Source organism: Anabrus simplex, chromosome 1 (genome assembly GCF_040414725.1).
Source record: "Anabrus simplex isolate iqAnaSimp1 chromosome 1, ASM4041472v1, whole genome shotgun sequence".
Lineage (NCBI taxonomy): Eukaryota > Metazoa > Arthropoda > Insecta > Orthoptera > Tettigoniidae > Anabrus > Anabrus simplex.
In genome coordinates, this window is record NC_090265.1 from 727,323,973 (window position 1) to 727,344,367 (window position 20,395).

Below are 20,395 nucleotides of genomic sequence, written 5' to 3' on the forward strand. Positions count from 1 at the left end.
ATACGGTCGCATTTGCTTATTTAATATGTAGTACATACATAACCTCACCTCAGTTAATATCCGCGATTACCTAGGCCTACCTTTGTAATATTTTAGGCACAGTCCATGATATTACATTTACAATTAAATGGTTTAGAAATTGCACTTACCTTTGTATGTTGGGAATTCAGATTGAACTCATCAGTGATTTCGTGCCATTTCTTCTTTTTCATTGAAACCGACACTACGTCCGATTTCTTATTTTCAATGATGTCCCTATATTTGAATGCCAGTTCCTTTATGTAAACTTTCTCATCTGCTGTAAAGTACAATCTTTTTTTTACTTTCTTCCATTTCAATCAGTTTCTAAGGACGGTACCAGTACTTACAAAAAGCAAAGCACAATAACGTAAACACTTCTAACCGAAGAATGCCGTCTGTTTATGCGCGGAACAGCTGACGCATGAAGTATTACGTTAACATAATGACGTCAGACACCCAGGTCACTAGCTTTTAACTCAGTTCTAACTTAGTCGAGTTGAAGTTAAGTTTTGTCTCTGAATACAAATTCGGAACTTTACTTCAAGTGGCCTAGCTTTTTACTTCATTAAGTTAGGATGAAGTTGAAGTGATGTCTCTGAATACGGCCCTTTGTCTCTTTATCATCATCATATTACAATGTTTATATACGCTTGTTTTTACAAGTATTATTTTAAACATTTTAAGACATAATGCATTTTGTCTCGGAGGTTTTCAACGTGGATTTTTGCACATATATGTATGGCTTTTCGATTTCTTTTTGTTATTTGAAGTTCATGGATCATGTTTGTTTTATTTTGCCATGTGGCATTGTGGTTGGCCACTTTTTCTTATTCTCCGTGGGTATTTATTTATTTATTTATTTATTTATTTATTTGGTGGCCCATCTTGTTCTTTCTGTTATTGCCCATGCAACGTTATTTATATCAGCTATGTTTTTCTTTGTGTCACAACTCGGTACATTGATTTGCGTCTTACTGTAATTAAGTGTCTGTATTGCTTGAATGAGCTCTGTTGCACCTTGGATGTGTGTTACATCGATTTTATTCTACGGCTCATGATGAGATTTGGGCCTCTGATCTTGTGTGGGTTTGGCCTCGAATATCCACGTGAGATGTTATTTATGAACCATGCTTCTATATTTCTGGGGTCCTTTTGACCATTGTTATCTTTTATGCGTTCCCTGTTTCTTGGACACCTTTTTAACCTATTGTGTGAGTGTTCAAATGTGAGATATGTAGGACTCATATCATATTGCCTAGTTGTGTCGTTTGTTCTTATTTTTGCTTTTGTTTTTTTGGCTCTGGCATTTGTGTGTGTGTGTGTGTGTGTGTGTGTGTGTGTGTGTGTGTGTGTGTGTGTGTGTGTGTGTATGTATATATATATGTTCCCTTAGCAATGCCTTGTTTATCCCTGATGCCAGGCGCCATGCTTGTGTGTGCCTTCCTTTCCTGGATCTTTGGTTCAGCCATATTTTACTCTTTTGTCTTTTTTTTTTTAAGTTGGAAACCATTGTTGTGTGGCATCTCATCATCGAATGAACGCGTATCACGATCTGTAAAGACTCATCCTGTTAATATGGATATCTAATAATTTATTCCTTTGGGCTGAGCCCTGAATCACGGATTCATTCTATTTTGTTCCCAGGTAAAAGATTTATTTTGTTATTTTCTGATTAATTGTATTTCATGTATGGTTGAACCTGTTGGCTGAATCACGTTATGAGTAGGCACAGTGCTATGACGATAGTGAATAGTTCATTAAGCTTATGTATTTTTTCCATCTAAGCCCGTTTTCCTTTTTCTTATTTTATTTCTTCCTGATTTTCGTGTGGCCATTATCTATTTTGATTTAATTATTATTTAATAAACTCTCTTGTTTTTCTAATCACGTTGTTATAGTAGAAGTAGGAGGGGTAGCCTTTTAAATTTTATTCTTTTGATACAATAGGCTTTAGTTCAGTTCATGACTTCATCTCTGATCATTTTCGGCCCAATCCACGTGAACATGATAGGTAAGTATTTATGTATCGCCCCATTACTTCTGGTTGATTTGAACTTCCACTGACTTTCATTTTTGTTTTCATTTTTCGTTATCTTTATGCCTATGTATGTGTTGTGTCTTCTGGCTATTTATTCCTCGGTGCTCATCGTGCCCAGACCTGGCATGGGCATGTGAGAAGAATAACATGGGGGTGGTCTGACACAACAACATATTGTATTCATCGTAGGAAACTAATAGGATCCCATAGCGGGAGTGCAAACTATTGTATCTCTAACTGGATCTGGGAGAAAGTGGCCGTCTAGAATATAGTATTCCATAGTTTCCCATTTTTAAGCAGATTAATATACTGACATTAAAAAAAAAAAGATTTTCACTAATAAAATAATGAAATGAAATGGCATATGGCTTTTAGTGCCGGGAGTGTCCGAAGAAATGTTAGGCTCGCCTTTCGATCTGACGCCAGTAGGCGACCTGCACATTGTGATAAGGTTGAGATGATGAAGACGACACATACACCCAACCCCCGTGCCAGAAAAATTAACCAATGATGGTTAAAATTCTCGACCCTGCCAGGAATCAAACCCAGAACCCCTGTGACCAGAGGCCAGCACGCTCCATTTAGCCATGGAGCCGGACAATAAAATAATAATAATATACATTTTTCATTATGTTAATACCAAATCTGTGGTATATCAGACCATGTTACATTCAGCTTCCAATATATATGATGCATTACAATTAAAATAGCAAATTTAAAATCAATACTTCTTGGATAAAAACAAGACCATTTTCAAACATTTCTGTCTATTTGTTTCTGGAACAATAATTCTTGTTTTTAATAACATCATTTTAGAAAAATATACAGTGTTCCAAGAGTCAGTCAGCTCTGCAGTTCATTACCCATTTTTTTCAGGTTATGACTTACTGTTTTTTCAGCCTTGCCTCCATAACCGGAGTCAAATGGACGGGCGGTGCCGCTGGTTTCTCTGGACTGTGCTCTGGGGTGGGCCCTCTACTCTCCCCTCCAGACGACACGCCACCATTGTAAGCAGAATCACGGCTTGACTCCTATGACAAAGATGAAGAGCTAAGAGCAAATTGTAGCAATGAAATAGAAATAAAATGATCAGACTAACCAAGCACTTTAATAACAATAACAAATATTATATAGTCAATTGAACAAAGATATATTTAAGAACAATAATGAAAATAAAAACGACAGCTGAACGCAATGACAAATCTGTGTGGGAAATGGGAGCAACAGTATGGTCACCTCAGTAACTCATAAACTATTAATGAGATTGAAAATCAGTTACCACTTTTAGTAATTCTTCTTCTTCTTTCCTGGCCATATGCGTGTCCACAATGGACACTCCCAACTATCACTCAGGGTCGCTTCTTCTGATCCTTAGAGTGTACTCCCTGTGGTTTGATGTCTCCGCCACTGGAATGCCATTTCTATTCAAGGCCTTTTTTTGGCTGTAGCCACCAGGTTGCTCTCCTCCTGGGTTCCTCGATTGCAAGATCTCTCTTAACGGGAGGATCTTCACCTCAACGTTGTACATGTCTGTACCAGCGCAACTGACACTCCTCCAATTTCTCACCAATTGGGGCCGTATTAAAAAATCCTTGCATATGCTCATTGCGCATTCGATCCAAGAGGGTGACACCTGCTGATCATCGCAGCATCCGCATTTCCGTTACATGCATTTGCTGATCATGCTTCTTTTGCCTTGTCCAACACTCAGAATCGTATGTGAGGGCAGGTCCAACAACAGTCTTGTATATCTTCACTTTAAGCTTTATAACCATCCGCCTGCCACATAAGATGCCTGTCAGCAAACGCCACTTGGTCCATCCAATTTGTTTTATGGGGGACCAGCACAGATACGTCTTTCAGTGACTATGGGATAGAAAGGGAATTTGCCTGGTGTGAAAATGGGGAATTCATGGAAACCGTCTTCCAGGCTGCTGACAGTGGATTCAAACTATCTCCCGAATGCAAGCTGACAGCTACCTGACCCGAACCGTGTAGCCATTTGATTTCAAGTGATGTTACTGACTATTTTTCTAAAATGTGTTAAGTTATATGTTTGGGCTTAACTTACCTGGTGATGGTGATTTCTGTTTTAAGAGGAAGGGTCAGTAACCTTAACTACAGTCTTTTGCTTATGAAGACTAGCAAGTTGTATTGGTCATTATGTAGTTCTGTATTGATGATTATTATTATTTCTTACTAGCTGATATTCCAGTGCTTCGCAATGGAATTCTACATTGTATACAGAATTCTAGGTTAGGTAGTGTACACGTTGTGGGCGAGACTGTATTGTATTGAACAATATTGTATTAAATTGCATAACTCGTAAGTTACCCCAGAAATGCGACGGGGAAGTCACCAAACATATTTCCTCATATGAAGACTGGGTTAGGGAATTTTCATTGTAATGGTAGGCCCGCTTGTTTACCATCAGTCACAAACAGGTTGGGAAGTTTTCATTATAATAACAGACAGTCACTCTCCACCTGCCTTTTTTCATCCTCAGAAAGACTGCCTTAGTCATATGTCATTACAATAACGTCAGTAGGAATGGTGCGATCAAAAGCAATGCTTTCATATGAAATACTCGATCAAATTAAAAACCATACATTTTCTCACTTTTAATGAACAGTACTACGCTGCCGATCTAACAGTCGAAAGTTCCAGAGCTGGAATGACCAAGCCGCAGACAGCCGTGATCAGTGAAATTTCGGCAGGGGGGGAGGGGGGCCGAATAGTGGAGGGACCCAGGGTAAAAACTATGCCCTCCTTCTAATCTGTTTCCTAGAAGTACCCAACGAGTTGGAAAATCTCAATTCACTACACTGGCGGCAGAAAAATCTATCTGACTTGGAGGCAAATTTTTCCTCCAAATCAGAGGAGAAACCCCCTCTTCACTGCTAATTTGGATACTACTAAGTGAGCAACTGCCTTTAGTGTGCACACTGGTCACTCAAAACAGTGCGTCAGAGTAGGGATCGAATAGCTGGAATACTATGATGAACCAGCGTGTTACGTACCACCAGTATCAGAAAATGTATGAACCAGAGAAATGGCATGCTAAAGAAGAAAGTTTTTAACTCCCCAGCTATTTCACACCAATATTCAGTCAGGCTCTTATACTCGGTATGCAGCAGTAATCCCATCTATCAGAGTTGAGTGGCAGCATAAGAGACGAAGAACATCACAACAAACAAAGGTCAACGTAACGTCATTGTTGATCAATGTTATGCGCTTTCGATATTGTAGTCCTTTACATTTAGTTTCCTTCCGACTCTGAAATACCACTCTTATCATAGTTGGTACGGTAAAACTGAATAAAACATAAATTATCAGCAATTGTATTCTCTATAACTTTTGTTATGTAGTACTTTTCCACAGGACCAATAACATAGGTACATAGTTTTAGGCGCCTTACCTAAACTACAATTTCATCCAGGGTGAATAAAACTGTTTATAGCTTAGACTGTAGTTTCTTTTTCCCTGACTCTATATATCGATTTTTATTACATACTGTTAATCCATTTTCTCATGGCTCAGCGTTTATATGGACTTAGCGACAAAAACACACATTCGTGAATATCTGTGTTATCACTGCCGGTACGGTAAAAATGTATAAGACATAAATGATCGGAAATTTAATTCTATATTACTTAGTTATGTAGCATTTATCGACAGGACCACTAATAATATAAATATTTGAGAATTAAATTTTAGGCCTATCCCTAAACTACCATTTCGCTCAGCGTGAATAAAATGATTTACAGCCTACATTGTAGTGGCTCATCCCCTAACTTTACATACCGATTTTCATTAAATTCTCTTCAGCGGTCTTCTCGTGATGCGTGTACATACATACATACATACATACATACAGACAGACAGACAGACATTACGGAAAAGTAAAAAGTGCATTTCCTTGTTACTGTGGACATGATCGATACAGAAATACCATTCTTTTCAAATACTGAGCAATGTACAGACACAATTCTTATTTTACTGTATATATATATATATATATATATATATATATATATATATACGTAGATTAGATGGGTTGGTCACATCCAGCGTATGAATGATAGCAGACTGCCTAAACAACTTCTCTACGGCGAGATTGGTCATGGCAAAAGGCCTCAAGGTGCTCCTTTGAAACATTATAAAGACCAGCTTAAGAAGACTATGAATAGCACCAACATAAATGCTAACAGCTCGGCAACAACTGCACAAAACCATGTTCTCTGGTGCAAAACTACTGCAGAAGACATCTCACTTTTTGAGCAGGCAAGTCGCAGAGAAGAAATTGAAACACATGAAAAGTGGAAACTGTCAGATCCAACCACGTCTTCCACCCACCTTTAGATGCGACTTGTGTAGCCGCATGTTTCATGCAAAGTTTGGCTTGATCAGTCGTCAGCGACATCTCGACAGAGCCAACAGACATTAAGAGGAACTGCAGGAGAAAAACATGTTCTCAGAAACGAGTAGCAGCCGACGACGAATGATATCTAAGTCGTCGTTAGGCTAGATCCTGATTTAACAAATTAAGAATTGAGAAAAATGAAACTCATATGTTTGTTACAGATGCAGAGTCAGGTGTTTTCTTGGTTTGATTTTACTTTCTTGTCGTCTTAATAACACTGAGTCGGAATTGTTTTTTGTTTTTTCCAATTGACAGTGACATGAAGATTGTGCTTCTGACTTGACCGTAATGGACATGTTTTGGGCGTTATTTCCTTCAATGAAAGGACTTAATTTTAGTGTGAATTTACCGGTCGGGTACTGATATGAACTGCACCTTGCTTCTGCAAGAATAATAATTTATTTGTTTGAAATAATCTTGGTGATATTTTTCAATTTATTGACACCAAAATTATTCTTTCACTGTGTGTGTTATGTAGGACTTATTTTCATCTGTACTGTGTTGTTCAATACAGATTTGAATTACATTATTTTTGGCCTATTTGCCTTTTCTTGACCGTTCTACTCTCCACCCCCCCACTCCAAACACACTTAGTGTATCTTGTATTATCGTATTTCTTATTCAGTTCAGTCTTGTCTTGGCCAACATACTTCTTACGAATTTCATGTCCCTTGGCTGAAGCTTACTTTCTTCTGCTTTGGTCATCACCTGACTTATTTCTTCCCTTTCTCACTCCCATCTTCATCCCACACCTACCAACAACTTTCCTTTTCTCTCACTGCATCAAATTGCAAGTTTTACATGACACAAAATGTACTAATAATGTACAGACTGTGAAAAAGTTTGGTGTTTCTGAATGTAACATATGACATATGCAAAAAAAAACCAACAGTTTAAGAATGCCAGCAAATCAAGAGAAGCATTTAGACGAAGTACTCTGCTGCACCCGTAACATTACCAGGGTGACATACGTCTAATTATAACCAAGCACCTCTCACAACGTTAATGTCACAAAACGTTCTCAATTGGTGGGCGTACAAAGCTATCTCTCTGCAACAGATCAAAGGTTATAACATCAACATCACAATTATTACATTACATTGTTATAATACGAGGTATGTCAAGCTCATAAAGAGGCGTTACGGTTATTCTCCATGCCCCATGCTCATGATACTGTGAACATGGCAATATAAAGGTTATAAGTTCTGGTGCGTGAAATTAAGGCAAGCTTGGGGTGTTGTAAACAACTGGGACTGGGTTTATAACATAGCATTACTATTGCCCAATCCTACAGGCAGAGTACGTGATAAATTTGGTCAATGAAACTGAGGAAAACCCATAATTTTTTATATTAAAGTATAACTTTGATTATTACTTTCCTTCTTTCCTTATTCGTTTTGCGTCATGACTGGGGCATTGTGCCTATCATAATTCAGATTTTAAAAGTTTTGGATAATGCATAAAATGCATAAATTAATGCACTTAGCTGTTGAAGGAAGAATTCGAGAATAAAGTTGGGTGTTGAAGATTCTTGAGGTTTGTATATACCACTCCTTATGAAGTTCTGATAGTTGTGCTGCGATGTGTTGAATGTATTGCAGGTAAGGTCCCATTGATGATCAAAGTTTCAGATTGTGTTTAAAAATGCATACATCAATGCATATAGTTGTCGTTGAAGGATAACGAAGATTCTTGAAAATTCCGTATCACACGATACGGAGTTCTAAAAGCTGCAAATCATCAACGGTAGTAGTAGTAGTAGTAGTAGTAGTAGTAGTAGTAGTAGTAGTAGTAGTAGTAGTAGTACTGAGAAAAAATCCATGCACACGCAGTAAACAATGTAAAAAGATAATAAATAGAAGTCATTCAAAGAGAATAAAGTCCTTAAAAAACTGAAAGTGAAAGTAGCGCTTGAAAGTTTAAAAAGTTTTAAAATTTTTAAATGGTGGAGAAGATTCACAGTTCAATGCGGAAATAAATGAAATGAATAAAGTTGTAAATAGTACTAAAAGCTAAATTAGTAAGATGGTAATGGAAAAAGAGGAAAAATAGAAAAAAATTTATAAAGAAATTATGTAATATGTGACTTACCTTGTGTTGCTAAGTGTTGGACGTATTGGATAACTTATGTGACAATAAAGGAAGAAAAAGAAGCGGACAGGAAATTTTGGAGAGAAATGGGGAATGGAAAAAGGAGGACGGGTTCATTTAAAGGGAATGAAAAATGGGGGTTAGAAAAGGTAATTAAATAGGTAATATATGAATCAATTTGAGGTGCGAAGTGTTGGACGTATTGTATAATTTATGTAAAAGGAAGCAAGAATAAGGAAGGTAAGGAAAGAGAAAATAGGTAAGATAGTTCGGAGATAATTGGAAAAAATGAAAGAGGAGGGGCTAATTAAGATGGGGATGAAGGAATAGAAGTGAACGCTGCGGAAAGGTGCCGTGAATAGAATGGAAAATTGATTTTAGGTTAGTTAAATTAAAATTTTAAAAAATGATAATCAGGAGGTCAAATAGAATGTTGGTTATCTCAGAAATATTGATCTAATTGTATGAAACAGTTTTCTATTATATCGAGTAGGGGGCCTTTGCTTAATGTTTTGGGGATTTTCATATCTTGCTTTATGTTGGTAAAATTATGGTTGTAGTCTTGCATATGTTGATCTACTGCTGAGAATTTGTTGTATCTTAGGGCATTAATATGTTCTGAATATCTTGTGATGAAAGTCCTTCCAGTCTGTCAAATATATTAAAAATTGCGATTATTGCACTTGATTCTATAAACTCCTGATTAAATTCACTAAAGAACTCTAACTCTTACAACAGCCCGTTTAAAACAACCAAAATAACCAGAAATGTAACTGAACACAAATGTATTCACCTTGAACTCTTCCTTCAACAGCTAAATGCATTAATTTGTGCATTTTATGCATTATCCAAATCTTTTACAATAATTTTGACTTTTTCACATTTATAGTGTCAAACCACTGTTTTTTCCACCAATTTTTGTACAATTTCTATGAACTATCAGATACATTGTGCAACTCGTGATCTGGCTGATGACCTTAAAATAGGTCGAAACTAGTTCCAATAAATATTTCTTCTATAACATAACCCACATTACTTGATTTTGTATTGGAAAGGTGGAAATATTTTACTCTTAATTTTTTAGTTTTACTGAAATCACAGTTCAATACGGACCATTCAAAATGAAATTCATATCTCTTAATGGCACTTTACATCATGTATTTGTGAATAGAGTGAAAATTACATCTAAAATTTCTAAAAATGAGAGGAAAGTATTAAAAGGTGTGAAAAAAAAAGAGAACAAATACGAAAACCTTTTCCACTGGGACTTATAAAATAACAAGTGTATTGAAAGGTGTAATAAATACAACACACATGAAAACATGTGCACCGGGGCCAATAAAAATATCAGAAGAATTATTGCAGATTACACTCTTTCTAAAACAAGTGTTCACAGGAGCCTTTTATTCAGAGCAGTGGGTTATTAAGCATTTTTTCTGGTCACACTCCTACACAATGAATTTTCAGTTACACTCGACCATGTGCGACAGCGAGGAATGACTTTGGCCGCCATTTTGAATTTGACAAAACTTTGACCAACTCAAACGATCGAGACGAAACACAAAGGTGCAAGTTCAACAATCGTGACCTCTGCACGCTTAAAGATGTTAACGCCAGTCTACTTTCTGACAGACTTTAATTTTGTGCTCATTAGTAAGGAATTACACGACTTAGTCTATATCCATAACTACGCTATCACAAGACAAATATGCACCATGCTAGTCAGTTTCACACAATTATGTTCCTAATCCAGATATAGGTTACCATATCAACAAATACTCGCTACACTTTATTGTACCACTCAACAAAAAACAAATTTCTAACTTCTGAATGGAATGTGAAATGCAAGCATAAACAGGCTCACTGTTTGTCAGCAATCTCGCTGCTAACTGGCAAGCAAAACTGGACATTCCTGAGGCTAATGGCTTGCTTCCCGAAGGTGCAACTTACACTGTGAAGTTCAGGAATTCAGAGCTTTTTCCTGTAATCACGCAACTGTGACAATGGCTCGTACAAAAGAAATCATGTTTCTTTCACAAGGGATGACAAAGAACATTTTTAGCGCTAGGAAAGTTGAAATTGTATTAAATGGTAATAGCAAAAATTTGTGACGCAATAAGTAAGTTATTTTTATGCAGATTTAATACGATTAGAATCAGGGCTTCGAATTTACGACGTGCTAAGCAGGAAAAAGTGTTAATGAGGAATGCAATAACGAGGTTTCAGAGAGAGAGAGAGAGAGAGAGAGAGAGAGTGTGTGCGCGCGCGCGCGTGTGTGCGTGTGTATCAATAATATTAGTATATATGATAGTCACCTCACTGCTGGGTTTCTGATCACTGCTTGTTGGTGGGTATTCCATGTAGAGAGGCATCTGTAGCCATGGCCCAGCAGATGATGCTGAACTAATACCATCATCCACCTGGAAGCACAATAATATCTTCATAAATAAATATAAAGGCACATTCATACAATAACAAATCTCTCGGGCTGAAATATTTTTCATCTAAGAAGAAAGTCATTTCATACAACTGAGTCTAGAGAACATTATGAACAAGGACACAAACATGAAAGTAAAATGCTGATTTTTGGCCAGGGCTTCCTCAAGTCGCATGATTTTTCAGATGAACATTTTCAACCAGTATTCACTAGGATTCGAACCTTGGTGCCTCGGTGGAAAGTCTCATAGATAAAAATTGAAGTTCTGCATATTATTCAACTAGCTGCTTCACATGGAAGCAATTATGAATTTAAGAAGATAGGCTACTTTTAACCCAGGACTTATATTATTTCCTTTATACAGCATTAGTCAGTTTTCCTCCAGTGAATAAACAACTTATTTTGTTAAGAATTAACTGATTAATTTAAAAAATTGTTTTAAAATGAGTACTGAATTTTCACGACCGCATTGTAATCGAATTGTTTAAAAATTTGATGTTTTTTACTTCAACAAATTCTAATATAAAAACCATTATAATGGGCTATATGTCAAAAATACAGTATATATATGCTGTCAGAGACTTTTTTTGTAGAATTTATTATGCTGAACAATGCTTATTATTATTATTATTATTATTATTATTATTATTATTATTATTATTATTATTATTATTATTATTATTAAAGCGTCTTTATTGTGGCAAAGTTAGGGCTCCCGGCCCTTTCTTACACTTAACCACTTCATGTATATATAATATAATTTTTACACAAAATTTAAACGTATGAAATCTTTACACCCTAAAGTATAATTAAAGCAAATAAAGTATCACTAACTAAATTAACTAAAGTGAGTAAAGTATAACTAAAGTATAAACAGGAACACATTACAATAAATAACCATATTCACTCTCATTCATGCATCCCATTCACACTCAAGAAAGACTGGAAGTCCTTATAGGATGACGCTGGCAAAGGATTTTAAATTTTGTCTTAGATTTAACTTCCCTGATGTCATTGGGGAGTTCATTCCACCAGCTCATGGCGGTGATTGTGAACGATCTGTTGTAGGTTGCGGTTCGATGCACAGGAATTTCCAGCGTACAGCCTGACCGGCTATTGAACAGGTGTAGGGAACTAAGGCAGTGAAATCTGGTGGATAGGTAAGGAGGAGTGTTTTCAGAAAGCACTTGATACACCAAAGTAGTTGCATGGAGTCTACGTCTGTCATTCAGTCGTAACCAAGTATGGGGATACGTGGCCATATGGTCGGATGTCAAAAGCATACCTGATGCATGCATTTTGGGCACGTTGCAGTCTCATGCCTTGCTCGTTATTGATATCAATAAAAACTGTATCACAGTATTCAAGAATTGGAAACAAAAGTGATTGAATGAGCTTTATTTTCACGGACCAATGAAATATATTTTTAAACCGCTTCAGGGGATGCAGGCTTTGATATATCTTTTGGCACACTTTCGTCACATGTTGCGACCAGTTCAATGTTTCGCTTATAGCCACACCAAGATTCATAACTGTTTCACAATATGGAATAATGGTATTGTTTAGCGCGACAGGAGGAATTTTGTATTGTTTTAACCCTTTCCCGCCCATATTAAAATGCATGTTTTCCCCAGAATTAAAGCAATTAAAGCAGACATGTAAGCAGCATGCTCATTCGTTTTCTGGGGAATTAAATCAAAAATGTTTTCATCAAATTTAAGGGAGAAATACTCTAATGCTGTACTACCCACAGGATGAGAATGGCAAGGTCCTACCTCTTCAGTAAAGTCCGCCGGTTCAACGTAAAACAATGTATTTGTCCACTGAAAGTTAGGCCTACAATCTAGGTCATCATTTCCTGAAATATCGTCACTTTCATTTTCACTTTCCACTTCACTGAGTTCACTTAAGCCACTACTAACAGTTTCACGGTCAGAATCATCGTTCACCAAACGTTCAATGTCGTTATCACATAAAATATTTTCACGCGAATTAAGTGTCGACATGTTTGTTTACAATAAGTCACTGCCTTCTGTATTTTGTATTCTAATACGCCTGCTAAGGTTTTAAAAGAAGAAAACTAGTATCTTTCATCTCTAGGAAGTGCACATGCTAGTAACAGTAAGTTATATTTGTCTATCGGCCGATAGATGGCTCATACATGCGACTAGAATTACAAGTACGCTTTACTACGCTATGGGCGGGAGGCCCTAAACTTTCGCGCTATGCATTACTACGCTATGGGCGGGAGAGGGTTAAGACGTGTAAGTTTTTCAAAGTACCTATGATTATTGTTTGTGTTTTAAGAGGATTAATTTTGAGATTGTTACTCAATGCAAAATTATTTATGAGACTTAAATCTGCATTGACTTCTTGTACAGCACTCTGAATTTTATCCGTTCTTGAGTGGTAGTAGGTCTGCAAATCATCAGCATAACGATGATACTTGCAATGTGTAATCAATTTGGCAACATTGTGTAAGTAAATTGCAAACAGCAATGGTCCAAGTACAGGCCCTTGGGGGACAGCGAGGGGTTTGTTAACCCACTCAGATCTGCCATTATTTACTTTGACACACTGACAGCGATTTTTGAGGTATGAACTGAACAAGTTTATTGCCGTCTTGCTGAAATTGAATGAATCCAATTTTGAAAGTAGCAGTTGAGGAACAACAGTATCAAAAGCACTAGAAAAATCAAGTAGAACCAGTACAGTCACTTGTCGAGTGTCCACTGCGTGTCAGATATCATCAGTTACTTTCAGTAGGGCATTCGTTGTGCTGTGTCCTTTCTTGAAACCAGATAGGTAAGGGTCAAGCAGTGAGTAGTTAGTCAAGTAAGTGAGGACTTGTTCGTGTACCAAGCATTCAAGTACTTTGGAAAGGGGCGGGAGAATGGATATAGGGCGATAATCTGATGGTAAACTAGGAGAATTCTTCTTATGAATGGGAATGACGATACCGTATTTCCACACAGTTGGGAATACTCCCTGTACGAGGCAATGATTAAATATACGTATCAGAATAGGTAATATTGCACTAATAATAGTTTTTATGATAGATAATGGTATGTCGTCATTACCCGGAGCATCTGACTTGAGGGAGTAAATTACACGCTTCACATCGTTTGCACCAACTTTTTTGAATGTGAATTTTACTTGATTTACTCGGGAATGAGCATTTATGGCATTAATATCATCATCATCCATTAGGTCATCAACTGGTAGATGATAATAATAATAATAATAATAATAATAATAATAATAATAATAATAATAATAATAATAATAATAATAATAATAATAATAATAATAATCGTATGGCCTCAGCTACCGTGTGCAGACATTTCAATTTGACGCCATCTGGCTGTCTGCTCGTCAATTTCGACGTTCCGTTTTACTCTAGGCCCCCACTAGGTGGCCGACCGAGTAAACCGAAACTCTCTTGGGCGTCTATGGCTGAGATTTAATGAAATTTGTCAGGTAAACACCAAATGTGTCACCAGAGATCTTTTACATGCCGACATCGTACGACATGGAGTGTCGAATGGACTTTTTTCGCCCTTCAAAAATCCGACTACCTCTGCCGGGTTTGAACCCGCTATCTTGGGATCCGGAGGCCGACACTATTAGGATAGTTATTATCATAGTCATTATTGTTAGTAATATCATTATTAGCGTATGCTGCTTTCGTAAAGTGAGAATTTAGATCATCATGTGGTATATTGGGTGTCTGCTTGGTCAGGCTGCGACCTATAGCCATCTGATGCAAATGTTTCCATATTAGTGCTGAACTTCGTCTGTTTGTTATCTCTTGAATATATTTATACTTGCTGTTATGAATTAATTGCTTAACTTGATTTCGAAGAATACGGTAATTTTCGAAATCACTAGTGCTTTCAGTTCTCCTAAATCACCTACACCATGCATCACGATGTACCATGACCGACTTAATTTCATTTGTTAGCCAAGGAGACGAAGGGTGAGAAACTCGAATTTGCTTCTTTGGAGCGTGTTTGTCATACAGTCCTAATATTAAAGAGTTCAGTCTGTCAACGTTATCATCAATGTCATTAGTCAGTAGAATGTCATTCCACGGCAGTTGATATGCTTCATTTCGTATTATCTCAGTATTAAAATGCTTGAAGTCCCTTCGCATTATGTACCTGGTTTTGTGCTTTGGTACCTTGAGAGAGTAACATAAGTATATGAGATCGTGGGTCGAAATACCTGGCACAGCAAGCTGTCGATGTTTTACCACTTTCTGCGGATTGTTTGTTATAATAAGGTCAATCAGTGTGTGAAACGTGTGGTTTATTGTGTGAACGTGGTTAGTCACGTCTAGTGTCAGTATATTGTAATACATGCCATGGAATAAGTTTTGTAAGTATGTTGATTCGTTACTTGTAACTAAGAGATTAGTATTGAAGTCACCAAGACTGATTATGTTTTCGTACAGTGGAGTTAACTTCGATAATGCCACTTCTAGGTCAGATATGTGTCGTATGTCCGGCGCCTTGCATACCACTCCGATCAGTAGTTTTTGATTATTAACCAAGAGTTCAAAAAACATGAATTCAGGTCGAAATGGAATCTTAGGATCTAAGTCCATAATTATTATATAGCGCAACCGCCCCCGACACGATTATTTGAGTGACTGCTGTAACCATGTCTCTGTTACACAAATACAATGCAAGTTACTCTTTCTAAATAGAGCCTGTATTTCGTCAAAGTGACAAAGAAGCGATTGTGCATTGATGTGACAACACTGAAAATACTGTTGGTGGGGAGCTAACCTTTCCTTAGGAATGTCTCCTGCCACAGATGGTGAAGGGGAAGGTAAGGGTGAAGGCGGTCGACAATGAAGAGGGATAGGGTCAATGACATCACGGGCATGCTGTTCGGTATAAATAACTGACTCATTTATGTTAGCCATTGTCAACAGAAAAATTCAAACTACTCACCCTAGTTGCTTCATAAGCACCACCACATATATTTACACAATCACTCTCGCACACACTATCACTTTCACATATACAAACATTATACGCTATTATATCACTCATTGTTATTTTCCCAGTCAATCTCGTTGCTCACATAAGGCTTATTAATTGTGTCATGCTGCTAACAAACATTTCCTGTCCATTGTCTTTCAAAACAACAATGCGGCCGTCCTGTGTCCACACCCATCGAAGCCCGAAGTGATCACGTGGCCTGTTTAAAATAATTTTTCTGATACCTGTCAGGGATTCTGTCAGTAGAAGGCCAGTTCCTTTTAACAGCCGCTTTGCCCTCCAAACTCTGTCCCGGTCATGATAACGCACAAACTTTATGATTATAGGGTGCTTACCCGTAGCAACAACCTGAACTGTGGTTCGTTTTAGCACCCCTAATCGATGGCAATGATCTATATCAGACATAGTTATATCTACATTTAACTTGCCCTTCATCGTGCCGATAACTTAATCGGAAACGTTCTCTGATGGCTCCTCTGGAATACCATGCAGCACTAAGCAGTTCCACCGTTTGTACTGCTCAGCTTCATCAAGCAGTTCAGCCTGTTGTTCGAGGTGCTGTTCAGTATATTCCAGTTTTTTGTTATGTCTTTCAGCTCACTGGACACCCTTTCTTGGAACTGGGAGAACTCAGCCTTTAGCCACTGCAGCTTGCGACGTGTTCCAAGCGGCCTTGGAAGTCCTTCATAACATCTTTAATATAGCTTATTTACAGACATACTGAAAGATGGCACTTGTTGGCTGTTAATCTTGCTAATTGACGAGATTTACTAGAGAGGCGTTTCACACAACAGCAGCAGTTGGCGCCATCTTGAAATCTCTCGTAGTGTAACAGTTCAAATCCCGTTACAAGATGATATCAGTATTATTATTATTATTATTATTATTATTATTATTATTATTATTATTATTATTATTATGTCCGTATTATTATTTTATCTGAGAGATTACTATTATGATATTATTATTATTATTATTATTATTATTATTATTATTATTATTATTATTATTATTATTGGTTAATTCACTTCTGCAATGCTTGTTGCTTGCATGATTGTAGTTAAATGTATGCATATATACGTGTGTGTAGATTAACACTAAAAAACATGTACGGTAAGAGTTGCTGTATATCAGATGTGGATATGACATTGCTACATTGTGCAATACTGCTGGCGTTACTGCCAAGTCAGCGCTACGTCATCGTGCATATTTAGCGATGAGCTCACGTTCTTGGAGATACCTACTGGGTGCAGCGGGCGATTTCCGCATAGGGTGTAACATTTGTCGCGAGGTGGGAGTAGATCATAGTTATTTCTGGAGATTGCGTAGGTGTGTCAACCAATGTCTATAAAAGGTGGCTGCATATTGTAGCATCAGTCATTATTCAATTGGGAGCAGAGGCCACAGTTGGTCGGAGAGTGAACAGATGGAGAGGCCTCAGTCGGTCATTAATCAAACGGAAGGTGAAGAGAGAAGTAGTAAAATGGAAGGTGAACAGTGATGGAGTCAAGTGGAAGGTGAGACCTCAGTCGGTCAGTTCAGTTAGAGGGATACACTTACCATGAAGGCATACAGGACAGACTTACAAAGAAGTCCTCTCGATGGAGAAGAAGCAGTCACATGGATACTTAGTCGTCAGTGAAACAAAAAGGATACATCACCAAATTAGGCTAGATACATCTACAGCAAATACCAATTCAAAGGAATACGTCGTAATTACACTCAAAGTGTTGAAGGTACAGTCAAGTGAACCATTGAGGGATAAATTTTGTGTATAATATTGTTTAATGTCCGGTCAAGAATTCAAATTCATGCCTAGTTTCTTTCAGTTGCAAGGTCATAATTTTATATTCTCATCTGTTTTAATCGCAGCAGTTCTCACTATTTTTATTGAAATTATTTCAAGAATATATTTTGTTCTATCAAATTAATTCATCGTTTTATTTAAACAGTAAAATTTCTTAACCTCAAATTTAATGGGGAAACCGAACGCCAATCTCCTTTCCCAGAACTTATATGGTATGTTGTCCCCACACCCTAGAGATATTCAAGAATCTCATTCATTCTCTTATTGCTGCACTGAGTTGTAGCTGGTGCCTTCAAACAACGTATGTGTAAGTAAGCAGGTTAAGAACCATGTGTGAGTACAAAGTTCGACGATTGTGTATTTTATTTAATGAATATTAATTATCATATTTTTTCAATTTAAATGCAGTTTTATATATTTTTAAAGTAAGTAAACAAGTCACGAACTTCTACAGTAGTATAGATGTAAATTTAAGCTAGAAAGTGGTTAAAAGTTTCAAGTACTTGGGAAGTGTAAACACAGAAGATGGAAAGATAACCAAGGAAATTGGGAAAAGAATACAACAAGCAAACAGGTTCTAGCAGAGTGTAAGAGGTATTTTGTGGAACCAAAATGTCCTGAAGAAATGTAAGAAAGTATTATATTAAACCTATTATGAACCCATACTAACCTATGCAGCTGGATCGTGGACTACAACAAAACAAGAGGAGAGTAGAATACAGGCAGCGGAAATGAAATTCCGAAGAAGTATCGAGGGCAAGACCAGAAAGGATAGAATTAGAAATTAAGAGATAAGGAAAAGGACAGGAATCACGAAACTTCAAGACAGGATAGAAACAACAAAGCTAACGTGTTATGGGCATATGATAAGAATGGGAGAAGAGAGAGTGCCAAAAAAAGCTTTTTCAGAGAAGTTAACAGGAACGAGACCACGATGAAGACCCCGAAAGAGGTTGACAGATTCAGTGTGGGAGTGCACAGAGAAGAGGGGACGAAAACCAGAAGATGTACTTAAGAGACAGGCAGCGATGAAGGTTCTTGATTCACAACCTGACCCGGGAAGCTGGAAACAGAAAATGAAGATGATGCTGATGAAGCTAGAAAGGCACATGATGACTGTTTTTTCTTTGACTTGCCTCACTTAAATGGTTACTGCTCGGCTTGTTTTGGTCATAGATGAATGTTATTATACATATGTCTTTCTCAAGAAATGCTTAATACAGTAGTGAAAACTGCATCAAAATGCATCCAGTGGTTCTCGAGATTAGCCGTCGCAAACAGACAGACAGATTTATACTATGTAGAAATACTATGTAGAAATAAAACTCTCAAATATAAATAATCACTACAAAGAGAAATATTCAATACTCCAACTCATCATTCAAGGCAAGATATTTACGAAAAGGAGCCCCGGGATGCTTAAAAATCTTTGTCAGTGGTTTGAACTGTCATCCACTGAACTGTTCTGAAGATTTATGAACAAAACTACGAAAGGCCCGAAGATCACCAACATCCAGACCAGATAAAGCATCAGGAGGAGGAGCAGAAGAAGAGAAGAAGTTATTAAAATTATCACTGTCCCTCTTGTTATAAATTAGATCCAGCCACACACGAGTTCCAGGAATATCTTACATGTAATTTTAAAATGATGATCCAGAGACCTGGACATTGACAAAAAGACAAAAATCCACACCAACGGTATGAAATTTTTAAGAATGGAATCAATCAATCAATCAATCAATCAATCAATCAATCAATCAATCAATCAATCAATCAATCAATCAATCAATCAATCAATCAATCAATCAATCACTACTGATCTGCATTTAGGGCAGTCACCCAGGTGGCAGATTCCCTATCTATTGTTTCCTAGCCTTTTCCTAAATGATGTCAAAGAAATTGGAAATTTATTGAACATCTCCCTTGATAAGTTATTCCAATCCCTAACTCCCCTTCCTAAAATTAATATTTGCCCCAATTTATCCCCTTGAATTCTAGCTTTATCTTAATGTTATGATCTTTCCTACTTTTAAAGACACCACTCAATCTTATTCATCTACTGATATCATTCCACGCCAACTCTCCACTGAAAGCTCGGAACATACCACTTATTTATAAGATTATTAATTTGTTTATTTATTATTTAACCATCTATTCAATACACATGGGTCTTATGTAATTAGGATTTTATTCTTATTACAATTATAAAAATATGAGACATGTTTCACCTTTCCTAGAAGGCATCTTCAGTCATTGTTTTACCTCAAGATTAAATCAGGCACCTGATTTATATTCAATAATTATTAAGATTTAACATTTAAAAACTTAAAAATAGAAGCGTTGGTTAACAATTTTGGTATTATCTTAAATAATAACGTATCAGCTGTAGCTGTAATAAATTAATGGTTGTGTCAAAAGTGTGTAGTACAATGTAGTAGTCTATCTTGACGTTTTTATGTTACAATTTTTCCAGAATGTTTAGGAAATACATTCCAACATTATGGAATCAGTTAACTAAGACCATATTTAGAAATCATTAAAGTTGTAAAACCATCTAGTTAAAGTC

At 36.9% G+C, this 20,395-nt stretch overlaps 1 protein-coding gene across 4 annotated transcripts in view; it reads right to left on the minus strand.

Moving 5' to 3' along the window:
• The window catches only part of LOC136857427 (serine-rich adhesin for platelets), a 244,989-nt gene that overhangs the window by 43,821 nt on the left and 180,773 nt on the right, over positions 1-20,395 (minus strand). For all 4 annotated transcript variants that reach the window (XM_067136082.2, XM_067136080.2, XM_067136081.2 and 1 more), the window contains 2 exons: positions 10,889-10,993; positions 2,948-3,090 (listed from right to left, as the gene is read on the minus strand). In XM_067136082.2, coding sequence (XP_066992183.2) covers positions 2,948-3,090; positions 10,889-10,993 — 248 coding nt within the window. The remainder of the gene's footprint in view (positions 1-2,947; positions 3,091-10,888; positions 10,994-20,395) is intronic.